General features: G+C 31.7%; 1 protein-coding gene across 6 annotated transcripts in view; it reads left to right on the top strand.

Moving 5' to 3' along the window:
- Positions 1-17,018, top strand: part of LOC128224748 (cdc42-interacting protein 4 homolog) — a 63,846-nt gene extending 46,828 nt beyond the window's left edge. For 3 of the 6 annotated variants that reach the window (XM_052934758.1, XM_052934757.1, XM_052934756.1), the window contains exons 13-16: positions 732-755; positions 3,352-3,458; positions 4,957-4,971; positions 8,852-17,018. In XM_052934758.1, the coding sequence (XP_052790718.1) occupies positions 732-755; positions 3,352-3,458; positions 4,957-4,971; positions 8,852-9,015 (310 nt within the window). In that variant the 3' untranslated portion in view covers positions 9,016-17,018. The remainder of the gene's footprint in view (positions 1-731; positions 756-3,351; positions 3,459-4,956; positions 4,972-8,851) is intronic. The other 3 variants (XM_052934760.1, XM_052934759.1, XM_052934761.1) reach the window with 3 other exon arrangements.
- Positions 17,019-22,260: the final 5,242 nt, after the last annotated feature.

Below are 22,260 nucleotides of genomic sequence, written 5' to 3'. Positions count from 1 at the left end.
TAAAATTAGTTTTGTTCGTCCTACTCCTTCGTCATTTTTGAATGAATCTTTTTCAAACTTTTAGCCATGGTGAGAACAAATGTATTGCCTTGTGCTTTCTAATGATACCATAACTAAGGCCAGGGCAAACAACCTAGACAGGGAAGGGTTGGGGGGTATTCGTTAGCCTTTGGCTTACAGTTCTAGTTTTATTAGGTTTTATATAAGAATATAATTTTCATCATTGGAGAATGGTGTTAAAGCTATCTTCTGTACAAGCATTTAAGGTTTAAACTTAATATTAAAAAGCAATTAAAAAAAAAACGAAATTTTTTTTTTTAGTTTTTCATTTTTTTTTCAAACTGACTATAAAAACGGTAGGGTCGGCGCCTATTCCGTAGGTAGGGTCGGGTAACCCGAACCAAATGTATTTTTTTTTTAGGCCTAAGCATTCCGACTTGGCTCGAACTTTCCTAATTCGCTAGTTCCTGTGAGTTTGAGCCAACGAGGTTTGACTGTACCTCAAAATTTTCATGCCATGTTAGGGTCGGTAGGAAGGTAAAAATAGAGTTACCTTAACCACACATATTATTTTTCGTTCTTAAGTCGAAGAAATGACTGAAAAATGTTCTTTTTGTATGAGTTTGCAATATTCTCCATCAGCGACAAAAGTTCATCATTGTCGTTGTTGCTCAGTTGGTGCTCATGTACATGTATGCTAATGGTTGTTGTTGTTGTCTTGCACTTTTCAGCCCCCGATATAGCTATAACTATGGGTAAACTTTTCTCTAGAACTTTCCACACAACCAGTCTGTCACTCCCTTTAAAGTTGCACTCTCACAGATTGAACGTTTTGACAACTTCTTTATTTTTTGTCTCGGAAAAAATTAGATCGCAGATTTTTATATTTAAGTTCAAAAATTGATGTTTTATGCATTTTTCTTATACCGTTACTTCTTAAACCGTAAGTAATGGTTTAAGCCATAAAACAGTGATTTTCGAACGGAAATATGAAAATCTGCGATCTGATCTTTTGTCAGTAATCATTGGTTTGCAGATATTTACGCAAAAAATTGCTCTTTTTCAAGACAAAAAAAAAAGTTGTAAAAGTGTTATATCTGTGAAAGTGCAGCTTTAATTGTATACAAAAAAAAGGCTTTTCAAGACTCGCCATAAAAGAGAACTTTCGAAAGACTTAGTGGCCATATTATCAATAATGGTACTCTGAGATAGAATGTATTAATCAGTGAATATTTCTTGTAACAATACATATTTTCTACCAGAAAATTTGGCTTGAAATATAACTCTAAGCTCATTTAGATTTAACTGCAACTTAAACATCTGTGTAAGTGTGGCTACGAATACAAATGTCATCATGTTTATATCGGATGATATATAACCTTTTCCTAAACATTTTATCATGATGCAATTACAATAAAATCATCCATTTTCAGTCTGTTCAAGGGTTTTAGAAAATTTAGAATGGGCCAAATTTTTGTTGAAGGAAACTGAAATGATATAAGCCTCTTTTAATTGATTTGTAAGAAACCAGTCCAAATTTTGGGTGTATATGATCGTCTCGAAAAGCCTTTTTTCAATGCCTAAAAAATCCGAAATACACAGTCAATGTTTTGTAGTGTTGTTCTGTTAACTAGTAAGTTATTGTGTCCTAATGCTTAGCCTTATAACATGGTAATGCCATGATTCGAAAAAATCATGATCGTGAGCTTTACGCAGAACTGTTGTAACATTATAGTAGAAGCTGTGACAACAGTCATAATGCGCTGAGGCTGTTTGAAATACTACTTAGGATATGTCTAAATGCTTCGAGTTCTTATTATATTTCCATATTATAAGTCAAATGCATAGGATTATTTCAGATAATGGGTTTAAGTAAAATGAACTCTTGTAGAAGATGTAGGAAAAAAATAATGATCAATTATTGCCGCTGATAAACCACTGTTTAATATCAAAATTGATTATTGCCAAAAATCGAGCATTTACGATTGAGGTTACTGATAATAAACTGCTTAATATCGAAATAGATTATTGCCAAAAATCGAGCGTTTATGATTGAGGTCACTGATAATTTACTGCTTTATCTCATAATCGATTATTGCCGAAAATCGAGCATTTATGTTTGAGGTCACTGATAATCAACTGCTTAACCTCGGAATCGATTATTGCCTAAAATCGAGCATTTATGATTGAGGTCACCTATAATTGATTGCATAAATTGGGGATTGATTATCACCGGGTGGCTGTTATTTCTTAAAATAGAAAAACGTGGTAGAACAACAGTATTGATTATTTTATGTTCAGCTGAACACCTACAGCTTTTCACTGAAATTTTACTTCCAAATAATGAAATACAGCGTAAAAAATTTGCGTTCATGTTCAGATGTGAAATTCATTGTTAAAAACACTTTTTACAATTAAAATGCAGCTTGTTAGTCTTCATTACTTCGTAAAGTTAAAAAAAACTTTTTTACTTGGATTACATAATCAAAAATCGATAATTGGCTTGTCTGATTATTTCCAGCGATCGATTATGGTTTTAAACCGATTTTCAGTCAGTAGTCTGTCTGCTTTGATAGAAAGTAATAATGTTTCATACAGTTCATGTCGGATTAAACAACTGCATTTTTTTTTACGAAGTAGGGAAATATAAGGTGTTATAAAATGTAGCCATTCTGTGTTTAGTGTGGTGACAGATCTACTTAATAATACTGTGTGCTGTGTCTAATCAGAAATGTTTCTTCATTTATATATTGAAACTTTGTTTAATTTAATTGTTTCGATCAGTCACGTTTTAATTTATAAAATTGTATTAAAGATAATTTCATGCGTTTCATTATTTCACTGTTTACTTTTCATTAATTTCACTTCCCTACACTTTGTAAATAGCCCTCCTAATCAGTAAGAATACATTATATAAATTCTGTTTCTGTTAATATTTTTTTCTCAGTGTTTTGAAATATTTTGTATTTTACAATTATACTTCTGTTAATTTCCATTTTAATATTCTGTTTTGTAATAATTGTATTGTTTAATTTCTGTTAAAGTTGATTTAGACATGAAATTTTATTTCTTTGAATCAACATTATATCATGACTTTATTTATTTATTATTTCTTTAATGTGATATTTTTTTCTTTCTTTTAGTTTGTTACTTTAAATAGACATGCTCAATATTTTCAATATTCCATCCAGCCTTTTTTGGAATTGGACCTATTTGACCCAGATTCACCCAACCATATTTGACTGGTTCCCCCTATGACTACTGATTGGTTCCCATTGTATTTGACTGGTTCCCCTTTGACTACTTACTGGTTCCCATTGTAAATTGACTGGTTCCCAATGTTTATTTCAGGCCAGTGGAAGACCCAGCCCAGGAGCCGGAGCCATTTACACCAGACCCAGAGTTTGATGTGGAATATCCCGTCATAGGATCATGTCGAGCGCTTTATCCTTTCGAAGGTAGGCTATGTTGTATTATATATTCTGCCATTCAAATTTTCAGTTTAGAAATGTTGAAATTGCTTTATCAGGCCAGAGTCATGTTAGGTTGTTATAGAAAATAGCTGCGCAAGATTGCTAACTAGCGTTTGTATAAATAGCTCTTAGGAGTGGTGAGTAGCGCTGCTGTGTTTGACACAGTTTATAATAGGCCAAATGAAATTAATATTGTGGATATTGTAACATGTTAAAATAAAACAGCCTAGGGTACGAGGTGGGGGAAAATTTTATTTTATTATTTTTTTGTGTTTGTGTTTTTTTGAAGTGTATACAGTGTGTGTATAATCACATGATAAATTACGTCATAAATGCTATATCGGAAGACAACATTTTGCTTCGAGTGAAGATAAAAATTAAAACAAAGATAACTTTCATTTTTTTTCAACATTTTAAATGAAACGAGGCAAGGCTCCGTAAGCGGCATGGACTGCCCTATGTTTTTTAAGATAATGAAGAAATAGTAAGGTTAGCTTTGTTAAAAGTCTTCATTCGAAGCAAAATATTGCCTTCTGACGTAGCATTTATGATGTAATTTATTACATCGTATTCACACACTGGTATACCTCGTTGTATTGTTTACATGCATACACATTCTGATATTTAAGTTGCCAAAAAGTAAAACAATACAAGTAAACTGTATGACCTTGTACAAATAATAATGCCTCATGGTTTAAATTTCAATTATAATCAATTATACTAGCGTTGGGACTTAAAAATAGGTTTGGTTGGGTAACGGTAGCCACAAAATTATTTTTATTTGGCCGTAGCATGCTACATGTACCAGAGCCAGCTATATCTAGCAATACTAGGGAGCATGTATTGGTCGGAATATTATAATATTTTTTTTGTCAAATATGGTAAAAAATGGTTAACAAAGGGAGATAATGGCCTTAATTGAGTAACTGTTTAGTAGCATAAAAATAGCGTACCTGTGACCCTGGCTACAACGCCAACTTAGAACTCACACAACATTAGGTACATGTAGGTACACCAAGCACAGACTAAAGGCCAGCTTTTTCTGTAGAAGAAAATGTGCTGGTTTTAGTTTAATACCAATGGTTGTAATCAGTGTTAAAACAATGGTTATGATTTTGCCTTTCAGTAAAGGTTTTTTTCATTTTATGCATCCATATAAATATATTATAATTATTTATATATATTATATAAAGGCTTGACTTTGGAACTTGATTGTGTGCTGAAATATTTGTGATGTGTTTTAGTAATGCTATGATATGCCAAAAAGTCTAATGCTTTTGATTTTTGAGTGATGCTTTTATGTTAACAAAATTAAATTTATTTTTGGCTGTCTGCCTTATATGAAATATTATGATTTGTAATGTTGATTTTCGATTATCTGTATGCCTTTTTGCTGCGTCTCTTTGCTAACGTGCTAAATCATTCATCATCATTGACGAATAAAATATAAAAAGCATTTTTTTTTCTGACTTTGTAACCACAGCCACTGCAGAAGGAGGTTTGTATAATCAGATTTTAGGTCGAGTGCTGTGAAATCATTGATATACATAAGGGGAATTTATAAAATCAGTGCTGACATGAACTTTTGGTTTCAAATTTTTTTTTCGTCGATGAAACAAAATTTGTCATTATTACTACTACATATAAACAAAAATCATACTAATTTTGTGCGAAAGAATTTTTATTTGTTTTAAGCTCCTTGAGGCAAAGCAGACTGAGAAAAAACAACGTTTGTGTGTTACCATCAACGTTAGTAATTTTTTGTCCAATTCTGAAAGGCAATATGTTTAAAAAAATGTATCAATGACTTCACAGTAGCAAATTAGGTCTTTGAATATATTGTCTTTTGTTCTTTTTAGTGTGTCTTGATTCAGTCTTAGTTTTCGGAACTTTTCAAATCCACTGATGATATCGCTAACTCACGAATGACTTCCGATTTCCTGAGTTGCATGTGTGGAATAATTTTCACTCAAAAAAAGAACGTTTGCACATGTTTACAGTGTATATACCACATGATTTTACCTTATATGTAAACAGAATTTCGATGGGTATTTCAAACATTTATCAGCTTGACATGAGTTAGTTTCATTTACCATTATTTTGTAAAAAATTAACAATGCTAAAACCTGAAGCGTGGGATCACAGCGTAAGGTTGCAAAAGCCCATGAAGAGCTTTCTCCAGCAAGCTAGACTAATTCAGTGGACCAAGCATATTTTGTGTCATTTTTATTGTTGTATTTTAATGATGCAATCCTTGGCCAGGATTCCAACAGAATGTTGTAGAATGATACAACACTTAAATTTTGGCTCTCGGATTGCATCATTAAAATATAAGCAAATCTAAAATAGTTCACACAATGTCATGTAGAAGCAGAAAATAGACTGCATAGAATTTTATAGGCAAAGAAACATTTTCGTATCTTTCCTGTCGAAAACGTTATTTAGAAGAAAACGTTACTTACTTGATTTTTTACATCGGTTGTGACCCATGGGGACTTATTTGAGAACCCCTTTTAGTCTTGTGATTTCTCTCCCTGTCATTTCACAGCTTCTGTGAAAAGAAGTTCATGATATTTGGTCTTGTCTGGCTGAAAAATGTCCGATACATTCAGTTCAGCATCAGTTCTATGTTTACATATGACGTTTTATCTACGTAGAATTACACTGTGATGTTCGTTTGAAATCGTACACTTTTTATGGCATGTAATTTTTACAGAAAACCAATTATAAGTCTAAAAAGAAAAGTTTAACAACCTGGGACCTGTTTCAATAGAGATTTTAAGGGGCTTTTGATTGTAAATTTCCAGACTTAAACTCGTGTTTTTTTTCGTAACCTTGTTATGGGCGTAAACTGCGTTTCAATTAAAATATAAGAACACGTATTTAAGGTTTAGATTTTGTCCGTAACATAACAGGTGTCTGAAGGCACTCTTATAGCTGTACTTTCACAGATATATAGTTTTGACCTTTTTTTTTAGTTTTTGTCTCAGATTACGCAAAAATTGCATCATTCCAAGGAAGGCAAAAAATAAAAAAAAAGGTTGTCAAAGCAGTACGTGAGAGTGCAGCTTTAAGCAGATTATTGTTTAGAACTAAGATATCTTATTGAATCATGGCCCTTTTTTAAAGTTGCCTAAAGTAAAATATAACGACCTAGTTTGAATCTGCTTAAAGATGCTTTGTGCAAGGACACCAACATTATTACTAATATAATACTATGTATAATTTATTTGTATTGCTTTGTGTAATCATTTCTCTGAACTGATCATTTTTTTAAAAAACTGAATCTTGAAACATTGAATATCGTTTTTGGCTATACTGGCCTTTGGCCAGTAGTGCTTATGCGTAGGCGCGATGTCCGTCGTCCGTGTGTCTGTAAACAATTGTATGTAAAAGTGATAAATTTTGAAGTTAGATTGTATCTTAATCAAACTTATTCATTAGTTAGCTTTACATGAGAGACGTACAGGTTCCTTTCGAAAACCAGCCAGATCACCTATGTCGATTATGGCCCTTGAAATGCAAAATAATTTTCTAAGGGAGACAACTTTGACAGAGAGTTGAGTATTACTATAGTGTTTGTCTCCCTTCAAAACATTGTTCACTGATTGCTTCCCTTCGAATGTAGGTTCAGAATATTGCCCATTTCTAGTATGACAAAATTGCTTCTTGTCTATGAGTACCCATACAAACGTTCTCTGGGTTGAAAATTTCCAAAAGAGCCAAATATTAAATTTTCAAGCAATGATCTTCATCCTCATTATCATCTTCATCACATTTTGCGTATTTGCTTATGTTGGCTGAAACTCTTTGTCATGCTTTGGCAATGCTTGCGTTATTGTAAAATGTCTTGTTGTATTTTAGAAACTGCTTATAAATCATAATCAGGAAGTTTATACTTTTAAGGAGACTATAAATTAATTGCTAGATTTTCACATCTGTTTTTGCCACCCCTTAAATGTTATTGACTTAAATAAAGATCTTGAACTAGGGTCTGTTTTTGTGTCCAGGAACCTATGGTGGTGATGTAAACATTCACATGTAAAAAAAAAAGAGAAGAAATGTTAAGATTGACTTTGGTTTGTCTAGAAACACATGTATATAGTACGTTATGCAATAAGAAAGAACATGAACACATATTTAACAGTGATACAGTCATCTAAGAAAAATAAAAAATAAAATGTTAGCCCTGGCCTCCATTTAGAAAGAAATTTGGTTGAAAATCTAGCAATTAATATATATTGGCCTAAGTAATAGCTTGTACAAAAGAGATTGTATTTATTTATTTTATTCGTTTTACGGAACAAATATGTTGAATTATGATACATGGATTTTTAAGTCTTAAGGAAACCTGCATTATCAGTACAAATTATTAAAACTGTTTTAAAAATGCTCCTTCATCTATAAGTCAATGCCTCTGTCAAACAAGCCTAGACATCATTGGGCCAATTAATTGTTAAGAACTTGTTTAAGTAAAAAACATCATTGTTAACTTATAAACGTAAATTATTTGATTACGTGCTAACATATTTATGTACAGCTGAAACAGTTGTCCATATAAATATTGTTATAAATCCAGCAGATCACAATTTTTATCCATTAAACTTCCAGGGCAGTAATGATTCAATTGAAAGTTAATAGTGATGACATGATCATGTTAAGCAATTTTAACCAAGTTCTGAACAATCGGCCCATTGTTCACATGTTAAGTTCAACATTGTCAACGTTGTCTCGGCATGTATAATTGTGTAGACTTGAAATTTTATTGTGTTGTGAAAAATACACATGCTGCTTTATAATAAATTAACAAAGAAATGCCAGTCAGCCTCGATCTGGTGAAAGACAAAAGTTTGGCTGATTTGTTTTAAAACTGTCTGCTCAGGCTATGACATATTTATTCTGGTCCTGTATTCTTTAACCATGTTTAGTGGTCAACATACAGTTTTGTCTAATGAGAAGGCAGTATTTCTCAAGTATTCCAATACGTTTATATCAGTTAGTCTGCAGTCAGTTATTATTGAATTTAGTCAGGTGATGCGGTAGATATATAAAAAAAAAAATGGCTGGCCCAGTTAATATGAATTTGCAAAATATTATGTAGACCACTAAATGACTTAAAGATTGTATGTACTTTCACAAAAGGAATGGTACATACAAACACGTCGAAATTTATCTTGGTCTTGTTAGAAAAATAGTTATGATTGGAGTATAATATGAAAAATGACCAATACACTGTCGTACAGAATGACTTAGGCTTGTCTTAGGAATAATTATTAACTAACTGAATGCAGGTCTCGTTTCAATGTATTAACAGTGATTTAAGATCATTCACCGATTATTTTGCATAAATGATATTTTATTATGTTCCTTTGTTTCAGCTGTAAACGAGGGCAGCGTGTCTATGACAGAGAATGAGGAAATGTCTGTTCTGGAGCAGGACCAGGGAGATGGTTGGACTCGTGTACGAAGGTCAAACAATGAGGAGGGTTTTGTCCCGACCTCCTACATTCAGTGCCACTTTTATGACCAGGACGCGGTTTAGCGGGCACAATATAAAGACAGTGTTGATGTATTGGCCATTTCGTTTTAACCTTATTTTAATGACAAGAATGTGGTATACCCAGCGCCTTTTGGGAACCGCATAAATGCAGTGACATTTAAAAGTGGCCTCTTTTGTAATACATAATATTTAACGATCATAACACTGTCTAGCGGGGAGAGGATTGTTACTCCCTCATAAATGCAATGCCATTTTGATGACTGAATCTACAATGTTAATCAGTTGGGCGCCATTGTATCCAACAGAGTCAGGCGCCATTGACGATGTAAAGAAGTCGGGCGCAATTATATCCACCTAATGATATACATGTAGTCCGGCTTCACCTTGATTATACAGTGCAACTTTATGAATTAACCCCGTGCTGAATAGCATTTAAATGGCTTATATGCTGTGTATTGGGGGGACTTGTCATCTTCGATGACAATATAAAGATGGATATTTCATGAATTCTGAGACATTTTCTATAATGCCAGTCAATTGAGTATTCTTTTTTCAATGATTTCTGTCGTGGTGTTTACTATTTCGGGAATAATTGTTACCTTTATGTATGGCAATTTGTAGAGTGGGGGTATTACTACACTAGTGTGACAAAATCTGTAAGAGAATGGGCCAATTGCGTGTTGAAAGATGTGTATTTATTGAATAAACTGTAACAACCATGTTTTAGAACACAGCAGCTCATAAAGTATGTTACACCTTTATAAAGTAAATATCTATTGTGTATGAAAGCTTCCTATTAAACGGTTTCCAGTGCCTGTAAATTAATTAAAAAGTTGTTATATTCCATGGTTCTAAATTGTTCTCAAAAGATTTCACATTCATGTGTTATTATGTTAATCTTAAATCCTGAATTTCTGTTTATTTACAAATGTAAGCAAGGATGTTGCATTAAAATACTTTTTCTTCCAAAATGTTTGTTTTTGTAATAATATTTGTTTTTCGATTCAAATCGACTTCTTTTGTGCTAGGAACGATATAAGTGATAATTTTATGTTCAAATTTAGATTTTATATTAAAAGTATTTATTTGTATCTGTAAAATGTAGTTTACTTTGTGGCACTATTGTCTATAGTGTTTAAATGATAACTATTATTGATACACATGTAACAAAAACCTTAGACATGCAATATATTGTTTAAGTCTTAATTGAGGCAAACTTGCAGCAACATCTTTTTTTTTACACCATTTCTTTTTGTGCCAAAATTTCATTTTCTTCTTTCATTTTACACTTCAGCACTTCAAACCTAAAGAATCTAAGTAATGTTAGCATTATTTTTACCCACTTTTCTTAGGATGCAATAACCATTAGCATAATTTTCTCCACTGTTAGCATTTTTTTCTTCAGTCTTCAAAGAATCCAATGAATGTTAGCATTGCCTAGTGCCTTTGATATTCGCTGTCTGTTTTAGGCAAGTGATTATTTGAAGCAGTACTTGCTGTGAATAAATGTCAAGAAATTAACAATACCCCCTGTCAAACAAATAAAAAGAAAAACATTTCATTCACTTTCAAGTTATTTTGTTAAATATGAGATTTTTTAAAACCCTCGCCAGAACATTATTTATATAGGCAAGACCGGCAAGTGTTCATTTACTTCTTTCATAGTTTGGCAATAGAATTTGGTCAATCGACTTATGATTTATCACTAAAATTCAACATTTGACCATTAATACATGGTGCTGTAGTGTTTTAAAAGAAAATTATACTGCTGCTGTTTTATTGTATGTTCATTATGTAACACAATGTCATATTATGTTACATGATTTATAAGAAACATGATGTCATATTATGTTACATGATGTCATATTATGTAACATGATGTCATATTATGTTACATGATGTCATTATGTTACATGATGTCATATTATGTAACATGATGTCATATTGTGTTACATGATGTCATATTGTGTTACATGATGTCATATTGTGTTACATGATGTCATTTTATGTTACATGATGTCATATTTTATAACATGATGTCATATTATGTTACACTCATGATGTCATATTATGTTACACTCATGATGTCATATTATGTTACACAATGTCATATTATGTTACATGATGTCATATTGTGTTACATGATGTCATATTTTGTAACATTATGTCAAATTTTGTAACATGATGTCACATTATGTTACATGATGTCAAAGTATGTTACACAATGTCATATTATGTTACACAATGTCATATTATGTTACACGATGTCATATTATGTTACATGATGTCATATTAAGTAACATGAAGTCAATCTGTTTTTTCCTGGATTCCTTTGGCTATAGATTTTCTAAGCAAATACCAATTCTTGTTTGAAATTATAATCTTATTCAGAATGAATAATGTTGAAAAGAAAGTTTCATCACAGATGAATTGTTATACAACCATTAGTCAGGTTTATTTCCTTGTTTTGGACACTTACGCTGCCAACCCATGATCAATAAAATTGTCAATGAAATTGAACCTGAGTTGACAATATTGAGGACTTAATCAATATGCTGAGAAAATCAGAGAGCTTGAATATTTATTTACAAATTTTCAATATTACTAGTATTCTTTTTCTATAGAATGTTTATCTATATTTGAGTACAAATGAATAAAACTTTTTAGATAAATGATGACCCAGTTGGTGCCTCAAAAAAGATTACTTATTCTATTGACTCAATATTATTCAACCATTATTATTATAGATTTTATTGATTCAATATTGTCAATTTTATTGATTGTTTATTTCTGTTCTTTTTATCGATCATGGATGGGCAGCTTATGTCTTTATTTTAAGTTTGGTTCCAGTCTTGTGGTCCTTTGTTGGTGATTTATCAGAATATGGCTACTACTAAATATGAATTGGAAATTACCAAAATGAAACCAGCATTTGAAGTATGAATATTTGTGTATGTCAAATATAGGTACTATTTTAATATGTCAAAACCATTACCATTCTTTAATGTTTATAATTATATCAAAATTACCAGACATACTTAATATATATTTTAAATTACAAGTGTTTGTAATTAATTGTGACGTGAATATGACTCAATTTGCGAAAATCAGGCCAAAGGCGAACAAAAAAACATAACGTTAGAAATTGAGGTTAGTTTTTTATAAAAATGCTGAAATTTTAAGCGTGATGTTGGTTTAATTTTTAATGTCTCTATGTTGGGTGATAGTAAAAAATAATACCACATTTTTGCGTAAAAAAATCAGCATGTGGAAAAAAACCGTATGATTTCTTGCGTTTTGTCATTTTTAACTCTGGGGCCTGGTTTTTGCACATTTCGTCACATATATGGATATGTAAAACATTTACATTTAATTTAAGTCTAACTAGTTTAGATAGCAATTTAAATGTTATAACAGTATGATTCTTTTAGAAAAGCAGTTTAATGCTTGCTGTAAATAGAGATGGAAATATTCACCGTCATAACCATTTTTGTATAACAACAGTAAAAGTGTTGGGATAGGATTTATAAACATCTATGTCAAATGATACTAAAGTTAACCATGTGGTAATGCTGTGTTCACTTTTTAAAGGCACTTGCTGTAATAGAGATTGAAATTTCTGCATGACCATTTCTGATTAAACAGACTTGTATTATAAATGTTTCATTAGAATTTATATACATCTTAGAAAAAGACTTTGGAAAGACAGGATGAAATGGATTTAAATTACTGTCAACAGTATTAGCCGCTTGAAACTGCTTTCAACCTCAATCCCATAATCTCGTACTGTGAATTTGGGTCTGTGAATGGCCCCCTGAGCATATTTTATTCAGATTACAAATATGTAACGTAACAATATTTCGGCAAATCATTAAAGTAAGATGAAAAGTGATGGGAATAGCATACATCTAAAAGCTCCACACTTGACAAACATAACTCCCTATGAAAATTGGAGTTTAATAAGTACCCCTGTTGTGCTGAGCACTCAGAATGCTGCTTAAGTTTAATTTCGTTGAAAAAAATATGAAGAAATCCATGTCAATTAGTTTGTGCTTGACACAAGTATAAATCTGGTGAAATTTTACCACGACTAAGCCATTAAAGTATATGTATTAAGTTTTTTTATGAAAATGAGCTTTTATTATTAAAATACATTTTTAAACATTTTCATTTGTAAAAAAATCACATTTCTTTTTATTAGTCATTATTAAAATCAAATTATCTTCATAACTTAGGTTTAAGGTGGAGTTTCTAAAATAAACTTCTCCTTTTTTTAAACTGGTAAATATGCATATTTATTGTGTGGAATTAAGCGGAATACCAGAGAAGTATATAAACGGGGTTCAATTTTTCGAGACGTTATTCAGATTAAATTTGTACAGTCATGTTAAACATTTAGCAATGAACATGGCCCTGGTTGTCATTGTCCAATAAAAGGGTTAATATTTCGTCAATATGTAAAAGCTGTATTATAATAGTCGTATCATCCAATGGCTTGCTTCAAACCCCTCTGACAATCATTCACTGGCAATTGGCAAGGCATAGCAATGCTCCCATTTCAGCTATGTTAATTGTACTATAAAGAAGAAATAATAAATCAGTCATTGTGTATTTAAGCTTAATTCAATTTACATTTTAAACAAACATTCATAATATAAATTATGTGTGTATAAAATATGGTAACTTAGTGGGGGATAAACACATCTGGCATACTTCTTAGAATTTACGACATTATATTTTTGTGTTTTATTAATTTCGAACAAAGTGGATATTATTTTAATATTTTCAGAAGAAATACAAAATGTCCTACGTACAATTTTTTTTTATGTTTTAGTGTAAACTGTACATACATTTGTTTTTATTTAATAAGACTTCATTGCGACAGTGTAAACGGCGTATCATGTTATGTACATGTACCTTCTTTGCAGTGTTTTATATAACAGAGCAGACATGAAAAACTACTTATTTGCCTGGACTACTTGTTTGCGTGGACTATTTGTTTGTGTTAATTACTTGTTAGCGTGGACTACTTGTTTGCGTGGACTATTTGTTTGTGTGGACTACTTGTTTGCGTGGACTATTTCTTTGTGTTGACTACTTGTTTGCATTGACTTCTTTTATATGTGGACTTCTTGTATGCCTGGACTACTTGTATGTGTGGCCTACTTCTATAAGTGGGCTACCTTTTATGTGCATGCGTTGCTTCATAAAAAATACATGTTATTTTCACATAATACAGGTGCATTGCTACACATGAAAGCAATCACATCGCTACACATACAAGCATCTGCTTATCTACACATTCAAGACATGTGTAGCTACACATACAAGCAGGTGCCTAACTATACATACAAGTTGTATTTTGTAACTGTTTTTATAACTCCATTTTATTAATGTAAATGTCATACTGTACATATTAACAGGTGCAATCTCTTATGTATTTTTTCTCGTGTTTTGTATTTGTAAAGTTTTAATTTAGCATAGTTGTGTGATGACTGAAATTTTAGCTTCACATTATTATCAAACTTTTCCAATCTGTTATTACTGATTGATATTGCTTTGCTCATGAAACTTGGCGCTTTGTCTTTTATCTTGCTAATTAAGAACCATAATAAAAATGATAATTTTAAAGAAATTTGTTATCTGATTAATTGTGGGCATTTGATTATTATGTTAAAAATAAAAAAGGTATTTTTTTAATTGCTGAATATTTGCTTCATAGACTGCTTTTCAATAAAATTGCTTGATGTTAATGATATTAGGAGTTGTAGCCGTGTTAGCTTGGATAAAATTGATTTTTTTGTTCAAATATATACTCTGAAAATGTATGAAAAAAACACCTTTGCAGCATTTAACATGCAGAAAGACTGTGCAGTATTGTATTTCAAGGAATTGGTACAAAACTAGTGTAGCTCTATTTTTAAGGGATACAAGAAAATGATCCTTTTTCTTTATCTAATATCACATGAAACAGATTTGTTTTTCACCCTCAATTCGAATAAATGTTGCTCTAGTTTTGCATCAAATCCTTGAGATAGAGCTTCTAATCTTACCTCACCCATGATATTATCTTTAATACACCAATGGTCATTAAACTGTGGACAACACTATTGATTTTTTTTTTATTTAATGTTTACACATATGGTCATTAAACTGTGAACAAAACTGTTGATTTTTGTACACATATGGTCCTTAAGCTGAGTACAATAATATAAATCTTTTAACACATATGGTCATTAACTATGGACATAACTATATATGTGCCATCATTCTCTATGCAAAAGATAGTAACATTTAATCGAGTTTCCAGGATGTTATTAGGTTATTTGCGATAACATAAGTACATTTGAATATTTGTGTTTAATGGTCCATTCTTATCAGTATATTTGTATATAAATGTGTATTTAAATGTCAAGCTGGCTGAGTTAAGATTTTTTTATGAAAAACAAGTTGGATTAATAAGTTCAGATAATAAAATCTTATTCTAATTAGTGCATAATTTGGTTTGTCCTTAAGATTTATGACCACTGGTGTATTTTATAGATTATGTGGATATCTCCCAGTCAGTTCATCTGTATATATCCATGATATTAAACGAAAGTGACTCTTGATTGAATTTTTATGTTTTACTGCTTAATGTTGAGTGTTTGTTTTTCTAAAATGCTGATTCTAATGGGTTCTCAAGATAAGGAATAATCCTGAAATTGAAATAGAGAGCTTTCAACTTCAGGCCACAATTTCTCGAAACTTCTTAAGCTGAACAGGCTTAAGTCGCTTATTTCAATGGATTTTGACAAATGAAAAATGATTTATTTTGATAATCATACAGATTATTCCTAAATAATTTCTAAAAATTGTTGAATAAGTAAATATTACACATTTTATAGAACAACAAAAATAGTGAGATTAGCTTAATCCTGTTATAAGGGACTTAAGAAGTTTCGAGAAATTGAGGCCTGACTATTGTACAGATGTGACGAATATTTTTTTGGCTTGGAAATTTGGATGGAAAACGGTTGTACCTTGAATTGAATATAAATGACCTTAGAAACAATTTCAAACCCTTTACCCTGCTTTGGGCATAAATCCCTCATACTGGAAAAGTTCCCTGTCTATATTTCAAGATAGACAATTAATCAGCTGTTAGAATACCTTGTGATTTTCTTGCCCTACTACTAATCCAAAACAAGTCTCTATTAGCGTGTGGCCTCTTGTATGAATTGATTTAGAGATGGATTGGACCTTGAAAGAGTACTTATAATTCCTGTAAGTTGCCATCTCAACGAATTTTTGCCAGAATTAAAAGGATAAAATAATTGTGGTTATAAGATGTGAATAAGAAATTCATTCTGTTAGCTTTTGACAAGAGTTGCAACACACAACTGAATGGGCACATGCAGTTTGTTGAAAAACTATATATAGATGATGATTTCTTCTTTGAAGACAGATATGGTAGCTTTATGGAAATGTATTCCTTTATATAGTACATGTATTAAACTAAAGAGTCTGTGCATTAAGCATGTACATAGATATTAAGGTCAATCGAGATGTCTTAATTGATTCATCCCACAACTCTCTGTATGGATGGTTCTGTGTCTTTAAAGCTGCACTCTCACATATTGAGTTTTAATTTATTTTTATCTTTTGTCTCAGAATTGGCTGATTTTTGTATCAATGCCTTCAATTCAATCATATAAGATAACTCAAAACAGAACAGATCTCAATAGCTTGAGAAACAGAAGAAAAATTATATTTGTTAAGCGTTTGGCCTTTAGCCATAGATCATCGATTTTCGACTATAAATATGAAAAGCTTTGATCTAAATTATGGGATAATTGGCTCAAGACAAAAAGAGTCAAAACGATCAATGTATGTGAGTGCAACTTAAGTAAGGAAACAGTCTGAAAGAACATGTTTTCGTGTGTGTATATTGTATTTAGTTGTATGTGTATAAAACTATAATATTGATATGTCATAATTTCATAATGCAATCTTTATAATACATTTATGATAACAAATACATATACCCATAATGGGAACTACTATTTGTTTTTGTTTCTTTGTAAAGTGTTCCAGTCCTTGGATGTATCCAATCATTAATTCTGCCAATTTCAATGGTTATTTCTGTGCTATTGTGATATAAGTATTTTTTATTTATAACGCCATTTGCAAAATTCAGATGGTTACACCTCCCTTAGTAGTTATGACGCCATTTGCAAATTTTCACATAGTTACCTCACTTAGCAGTGAAGACGCCATTTGTAAAATTTCACATGGTTACCTCCCTTAGTATTTAAAACGCAATTTGCAAAAATATAATATGGTTACCTCCCTTAGTATTTATGATGCCATTTGAAAATTTATTTAAGTTACCTCCCTAAGTATTTATGGCGCCATTTGCTAAATTTCTCAAAGTTACCTCCCGTAGTATTTATGATGCCATTTGCAAATTTCAGTAAGTTACCTCCCTTAGTATTTAAGATGTCATTTGCAAATTTTCTTATGGTTACCTCCCTTAGTATTTAAAACGCCATTTGCAAATTTTCTTATGGTTACCTCCCTTAGTATTTAAAACGCCATTTGCAAATTTTCTAATGCTTACCTCCCTTAGTATTTAAAACGCCATTTGCAAATTTTCTTATGGTTACCTCACTTAGTATTTAAAACGCCATTTGCAAAATTACTTATGGTTTCCTCCCTTAGTATTTAAAACGCCATTTGCAAATTAACTTATGGTTACCTCACTTAGTATTTAAATCGCCATTTGCAAATTTACTTATGCTTACCTCCCTTAGTATTTAAAACGCCATTTGCAAATTTTCTTATGGTTACCTCACTTAGTATTTAAAACGCCATTTGCAAATTTACTTATGGTTACCTCCCTTAGTATTTAAAACGCCATTTGCAAAATTACTTATGGTTACCTCCCTTAGTATTCTTAGTATTTAAAACGCCATTTGCAAATTTACTTATGGTTACCTCCCTTAGTATTTAAAACGCCATTTGCAAAATTACTTATGGTTACCTCCCTTAGTATTTAAAACGCCATTTGCAAATTTTCTTATGCTTACCTCCCTTTGTATTTAAATCGCCATTTGCAAATTTACTTATGCTTACCTCCCTTAGTATTTAAAAAGCCATTTGCAAAATTACTTATGCTTACCTCCCTTAGTATTTAAATCGCCATTTGCAAATTTACTTATGGTTACCTCCCTTAGGATTTAAAACGCCATTTGCAAATTTTCTTATGGTTACCTCCCTTAGTATTTAAAACGCCATTTGCAAATTTTCTTATGGTTACCTCCCTTTGTATTTAAATCGCCATTTGCAAATTTACTTATGCTTACCTCCCTTAGTATTTAAAACGCCATTTGCAAAATTACTTATGGTAACCTCCCTTCGTATTTAAATCGCCATTTTCAAATTTACTTATGGTTACCTCCCTTAGTATTTAAAACTCCATTTGCAAATTTACTTATGCTTATCTCCCTTAGTATTTAAAACGCCATTTGCAAATTTTCTTATGCTTACCTCCCTTAGTATTTAAAACGCCATTTGCAAAATTTACTTATGGTTACCTCCCTTAGTATTTAAAACGCCATTTGCAAAATTACTTATGGTTACCTCCCTTAGTATTTAAATCGCCATTTGCAAATTTACTTATGCTTACCTCCCTTAGTATTTAAAACGCCATTTGCAAATTTACTTATGCTTACCTCCCTTAGTATTTAAAACGCCATTTGCAAAATTTACTTATGGTTACCTCCCTTAGTATTTAAAACGCCATTTGCAAAATTACTTATGGTTACCTCCCTTAGTATTTAAAACGCCATTTGCAAAATTACTTATGGTTACCTCCCTTAGTATTTAAATCGCCATTTGCAAATTTACTTATGCTTACCTTAGTATTTAAAACGCCATTTGCAAATTTACTTATGGTTACCTCCCTTAGTATTTAAAACGCCATTTGCAAAATTACTTATGGTTACCTCCCTTAGTATTTAAAACGCCATTTGCAAATTTTCTTATGCTTACCTCCCTTTGTATTTAAATCGCCATTTGCAAATTTACTTATGCTTACCTCCCTTAGTATTTAAAACGCCATTTGCAAAATTACTTATGGTTACCTCCCTTAGTATTTAAATCGCCATTTGCAAATTTACTTATGCTTACCTCCCTTAGTATTTAAAACGCCATTTGCAAATTTACTTATGGTTACCTCCCTTAGTATTTAAAACGCCATTTGCAAACTTACTTATGGTTACCTCCCTTAGTATTTAAAACGCCATTTGCAAATTTTCTTATGCTTACCTCCCTTTGTATTTAAATCGCCATTTGCAAATTTACTTATGCTTACCTCCCTTAGTATTTAAAACGCCATTTGCAAAATTACTTATGCTTACCTCCCTTAGTATTTAAAACGCCATTTGCAAATTTTCTTATGGTTACCTCCCTTTGTATTTAAATCTCCATTTGCAAATTTACTTATGCTTACCTCCCTTAGTATTTAAAACGCCATTTGCAAAATTACTTATGGTAACCTCCCTTCGTATTTAAATCGCCATTTTCAAATTTACTTATGGTTACCTCCCTTAGTATTTAAAACTCCATTTGCAAATTTACTTATGCTTATCTCCCTTAGTATTTAAAACGCCATTTGCAAATTTTCTTATGCTTACCTCCCTTAGTATTTAAAACGCCATTTGCAAATTTACTTATGGTTACCTCCCTTAGTATTTAAAATGCCATTTGCAAAATTTACTTATGGTTACCTCCCTTAGTATTTAAAACGCCATTTGCAAAATTACTTATGGTTACCTCCCTTAGTATTTAAATCGCCATTTGCAAAATTACTTATGGTTACCTCCCTTAGTATTTAAAACGCCATTTGCAAAATTACTTATGGTAACCTCCCTTAGTATTTAAATCGCCATTTGCAAAATTACTTATGGTTACCTCCCTTAGTATTTAAAACGCCATTTGCAAAATTACTTATGGTTACTTCCCTTAGTATTTAAAACGCCATTTGCAAAATATCATATGGTTACCTTCCTTAGTATGTATGATGCCATTTTTGAAAATTTCATAAAGTTACCTCCCTTAGTATTTAAGGCGCTATTTGCAAAATTTCACATGATAACCTCCCTTAGTATTAAAGACGCCATTTGCACTATTTTAACACGGTTATCTCTTGTAGTAAATATGATGCCATTTTACAATGTTTTATCTTAGTGACCTCCTGAGTAATAATGACTCCATTTGCATTTTTGCACGGTTACCTTTCTTACTAATTATTATGCTTTTCACAACGTTTTCACATAGTTAACTCCCTAAGTTACTATAACAGTCCATATCAGACGCCGTACGAGCAATTACGACTCATAACGCACGATATCCGAACTTGCCCGTTTGGTTCAATCTGGTGCCTCTTAGGAAACAGAAGGTTGCATCTACGGATTATTCTGATGCCAAAAAATGACGCCTGGTCACAACGTCGTACGTATGAGGCAAAGACACACGGTCGAATTGCGAAACAGTAAGGCATTTGGTAACATTTTTAAATAAAACCAAACGTATTCTACAGTCGAAACCCTTTGGCTCGATATCGCATGGCTCTGTTTCCTTGTTGACTCGAACATGATGTAAAAGACCGAATCATTTTTACTCTTTGTAAGCATTCCCGCTTGGCTTGATATTCGCAAGGCTCGAAGTATTTTGGCCGGTCCCTCTGATTTCGAGTCAACGGGTTTTCGACTGTATTTACAGACATTTTTTTAAATGAAGCTTCTAGACGTCAATGTAGATTTTAAATGTTTCATTTACCAATAAAACGTACGGCTTTTTGATATAATGACGTCACTATTTATGACGTCAGCGTTTGTTCAAATTGACGTTGTCCTCTGGGCGACTGGTCAATCACAAGGTTTTATCGTGACTGAAAAATGCTTCAAATATAAAATTAACGAGGTGTTTAATCATTGGACGTTGATGAACAGCCGAGCAAAAGAGCTTTTTAAGAGGTAAGTCATGGTGTTTGAAATCTCAAGTGGTTAAGACATAATTAAATAACTCATTTTAACTCATTTTTTTCGAAATAGCAACATCAGTTCAGTTTCATAGTTTATTGCATAAAACAATACAATGTTTATAGCATAAACAAAATGATACAATCAAATGGGTAAAGATCATACAATGTTAACGATGTTATACAAAAGTGGTTTCTGGGTTTAATTATTCAAAAAAATGTTTTTATGATATTCTTATTTTATTTGCAAAGAATAGGAATTTTGAAATATTATAAACATAACCAATACTTTACATATATAAATTAAAGAAAAACAAATGAAAAGAAGCGTCACAAGATATAATATAAAAAAAATGATAAATATTCTAGAAAGTGTCAAATTCATATTTGTATTTCTAACTTATCAATAAGGATTTAAGTTAAATGCTGGTTGAAGGTCCAGCGAACATTTAAAACAATATCTAATTTTATGTGTAAACAATTTCCAATTTAGATATATATCTATAGTCACTAAATACGAGAATTAACAAACACAAGGAAAATAAATGAACTGACTAAATGGTCCATGGACAGAATGAGTTAAACCGATTGATTGATTGATTGATTGAATGATTTATTATTTATTAATTAATTTATTGAATGTGTCAGTCGATAAATGAATACATTATTTAATTAATGAGTGAGTGAATGAATGGGCGATTGAATGAATACATTCTATTAGCGAATAAATGAATGAGTAAATGAATTGGCGATTGAATAAATGAGAGAATAAATAAGTAGTCGAATAAAATAATGAGTAAATAAATTGGCGATTGAATAAATGAGTGAATAAATAAGGTGTCGAGTGAATGAATGAGTAAATGAATGGTCGATTGAATAAAAGGGTGAGTAATTAAATAGGTGAGCGAATGAATGTGCGAGCGAATAAACACATGCACTAGCGAATGAATTGGTGCATGAGTAAAATGAATGAGTAAAGAATTTAGCGATTGAGTAAATGAGAGATTGAATGAATGAGACAATGAATAAGCGAACGAATCGGGAAATTAATGAGGTAATGAATTGGCGAGTAAATTGGGTGGTTGAGTGAGTGAGAAAATAAATGTACTAAACTTGTCTGTCTGTGATTCAGAGGCTACGAATTGTTCTACCCAGCCGGAAGGGAAAGCACCAGCTCGGAGCTTCCCGGTGCAGGGACTTCCAGTCAGAGCGACGGGTCAACCTCTAGCTCCGGGTTGCTTCGTCGAACCTCGTTGCTCGAT

Source organism: Mya arenaria, chromosome 17 (genome assembly GCF_026914265.1).
Source record: "Mya arenaria isolate MELC-2E11 chromosome 17, ASM2691426v1".
Lineage (NCBI taxonomy): Eukaryota > Metazoa > Mollusca > Bivalvia > Myida > Myidae > Mya > Mya arenaria.
This window is presented reverse-complemented; position numbering and strand designations above follow the sequence as displayed.